This window comes from Anneissia japonica, unplaced genomic scaffold (assembly GCF_011630105.1).
Source record: "Anneissia japonica isolate Jap-2015-1 unplaced genomic scaffold, ASM1163010v1 scaffold35_len73349_cov166, whole genome shotgun sequence".
NCBI classification, from domain to species: Eukaryota; Metazoa; Echinodermata; class Crinoidea; order Comatulida; family Comatulidae; genus Anneissia; species Anneissia japonica.
Window position 1 is genome coordinate 37,222 of NW_022725852.1, and position 2,895 is coordinate 40,116.

Sequence of the window (2,895 nt, forward strand, 5' to 3'; positions counted from 1 at the left end):
ATAAGCTATTAACCTCTAACTAGAAGTAGATCGAAAAAGAAATTGCTTGATTACCAGCCAATAAAATATAGCAATTATTTAACTCTCAATTAATAGATGAGATCTTTCATCACAATTCATTTTCTTTCTCTTATAGTGTGAAATATCATCTTTATTATTACTATTATTATAAGGTATATCTGTACAATAAATCATTTGTATAGTATTTTTATTCAATCCTTTTTCATTACTCTTTTCCTTTTCAGTTTTCATGATTTCTAAAATAATTACATATAAAGCTTTTTCTTCGCAACAAGAGCAATTCAATAATAACAAATGAAAGTATTTTATTCAACGATAAAGCTATTAACTTCTAACTAGAAGTAGGTCGAAAAGGATATTGCTTGGTTACCATGAGCCAATAAAATATAGCAATTATTTAACTCTCAATTAATAGATGAGATCTTTCATCACAATTCATTTTTTCTCTTATAGTGTGAACTATCATCTTTGTTATTACTATTATTATAAGGTATATTCCTGATGATGACATAATTAATGTCGAAATATTGAATCCCAACACGATGGCGTGTATTTCAATACTTGGAGTATGTATTATACTTTCTTATATAAGGTATATCTGTACAATAAATCATTTGTATGGTATTTTTATTCAATCTTTTTTCAGTACTCTTTTCCTTTTCAGTTTTCATGAGTTCTAAAATAATTATGTATAAAGCTTTTTCTTCGAAACAAGAGCAATTCAATAATAACAAATGAAAGTATTCTATCCAACGATAAAATATCAATTTATTAAACTGTACTTGTTTTTTTAATTGTAAGTTAATAACTTACTAAAATATACAAAATTAAGCAAATTCCAATTTTGAATTGAATTGTTTTCAAATTTATCAGGTCATGATTACAGACACTGAAAGTTTTAATTTATATTCAAGTTTTTTACGTCTTTTCAGAAGTTCTGAAATGCTATACATGCGACAGCTTAACTTAAGTTCTGGTTGCGGGGAAAATGATTTTGACCCCTCTAAAGCCTCTACGACGACATGTGCCCAAGGTGATGTTTGTGCGGTACGTAAAAGCGCAGCTTTTTTATTGGTTAGACGTCAAATCGTAGGAGAACTTTTGATGCGACCTTGACAATATCCATCTATTTTTGTGTGTCTGACAGCCTTACTACAACCTTCAGAACGTGGTGATCAATGAATGCCATCATCAGACAACTGTAATTAGGCCTAGGCGTTGTTATCCTTCAGGCACGAAAAATATATGAAAAAGAAACAGAATTCTCAAAACACATATGGGAATTAAAAAGAAAGGGCTACGAATGCTCTCTAAAATGGGAAATCATTAAGAAATCCAACACACAAACGTAAATCTGGCCAGTACAACCTATGCATAGAAGAAAATCTAGCAATCCTATTGGCAAAACAATCTAACATAAACAAAAGAACCTAACTAGTCGCCGAGTGTCGTCACAACAGCAACCCACTGAACCTAGGCCTAATTACAGTTGTCTGATGATCGCCATTAAGCGTGAAACTCGGAGTAACAACTCACATTTATACCTAGCGTAGGTTACTGTGATCGTAATTTTATCTAAATTTCAAATACAACTGATTCCGTGTAATTCAATGAATCGCTAAAATGCCGGTTGGCCTAGATTTATACCTCCGATTACCAAGAACATTTATATTGTAATTTCAATAGGAAATATAATATATAATATTGTAATAAAGAATAATATTGTAATAAGGAATAATAATAATAATAATAATAATAATAATAATAATAATAATAATAATAATAATAATAATAATAATAATAAGGAAATGCCAAAATTTTTCGCCTCCATAACCTACAAATACAAATTTAACATATTAATGTTGCTTGCTCACACAGAAGATACTAAGTGTCTTAAAATTGGCCACACTGTTCTGCTCTATATCACAGTTGGATGTACTGTACATTAGAGTGCACATCATGTCGTCCCCGCTTTTCCATATCTTCCTGTCCCTAGTGTTCCATTGCTTTAACAACAACTTTCTGCAAAGTTTCATTGAATTCGAGGTGAGACTAATGGGTCCACCAAGCAATTGAATATATATCTTTAAATTGCTCATAATATTGACATTTTCGGCAATTTTAAATGATTTTGTTTAAAATGTAAATATATTGTGTATGCAGTATCAGATCATCAGAATAATATTGGAATGTTAAGCACATTTTACTATAATGTGAGCCATAGAAAATGCATTGCTTGGAGTAGTCAAATTAATTGGACTATGTTCCTGGTAGCCATGGCAACTGAAAACACAGACAGACAGTAAACACAACAGTTGACCTCATTATTGAGCACCATTTGTATATGTCTCATTCCACCCTGAATATTGTCTCAAAATTACAACAGCGTCTTTGGTGTCTGTTTATTGAGATCAAAACAGTCCTTAAGAGTGTATATCAGTCATCCAGTCAACCGTACTGATTTCATAAGAGTGTACAAACATGCATTTTACACCAGCTATTTGCTCTGGCTCTGCTGACACAACAGGCATTGACAATAATGATAATCTAGTGCAAAAGGTTTGTCACAATGACAGTGGTTTATCAAATGACGAAATTTTGCCTGATTCTGAATCTGAGAATGTGAGAACTATCAGCCACAGGGCAAGAATTATGAGGATCCAAGATTCTAAGATCGCTGGTTCGCGCTTGCCTACTGCTAAGCAAGTGTTACGCTGGATGATGTTCCATGTCAATGAAGGTTTGCCTGTCAAGCGACATAAGTGGGAAACCAAGATAAAACCTTTCTACGAAAAAGGGAACATACCTGTCATATCTCAGCGCAAAGCATGTGAGACCAGTGGCGTATCTGAAAGTCTTGAAAAGGGGGGGGGG

At 32.6% G+C, this 2,895-nt stretch overlaps 1 protein-coding gene across 1 annotated transcript in view; it reads left to right on the forward strand.

The window, feature by feature from the left end:
- The first annotated feature begins 957 nt into the window (after nt 1-957).
- Nucleotides 958-2,895, forward strand: part of LOC117112938 — a 6,397-nt gene continuing 4,459 nt past the window's right edge. Inside the window, exon 1 of the mRNA XM_033256159.1 lies at nt 958-1,068. Within this exon, the coding sequence (XP_033112050.1) occupies nt 964-1,068 (105 nt within the window). The 5' untranslated portion in view covers nt 958-963. The remainder of the gene's footprint in view (nt 1,069-2,895) is intronic.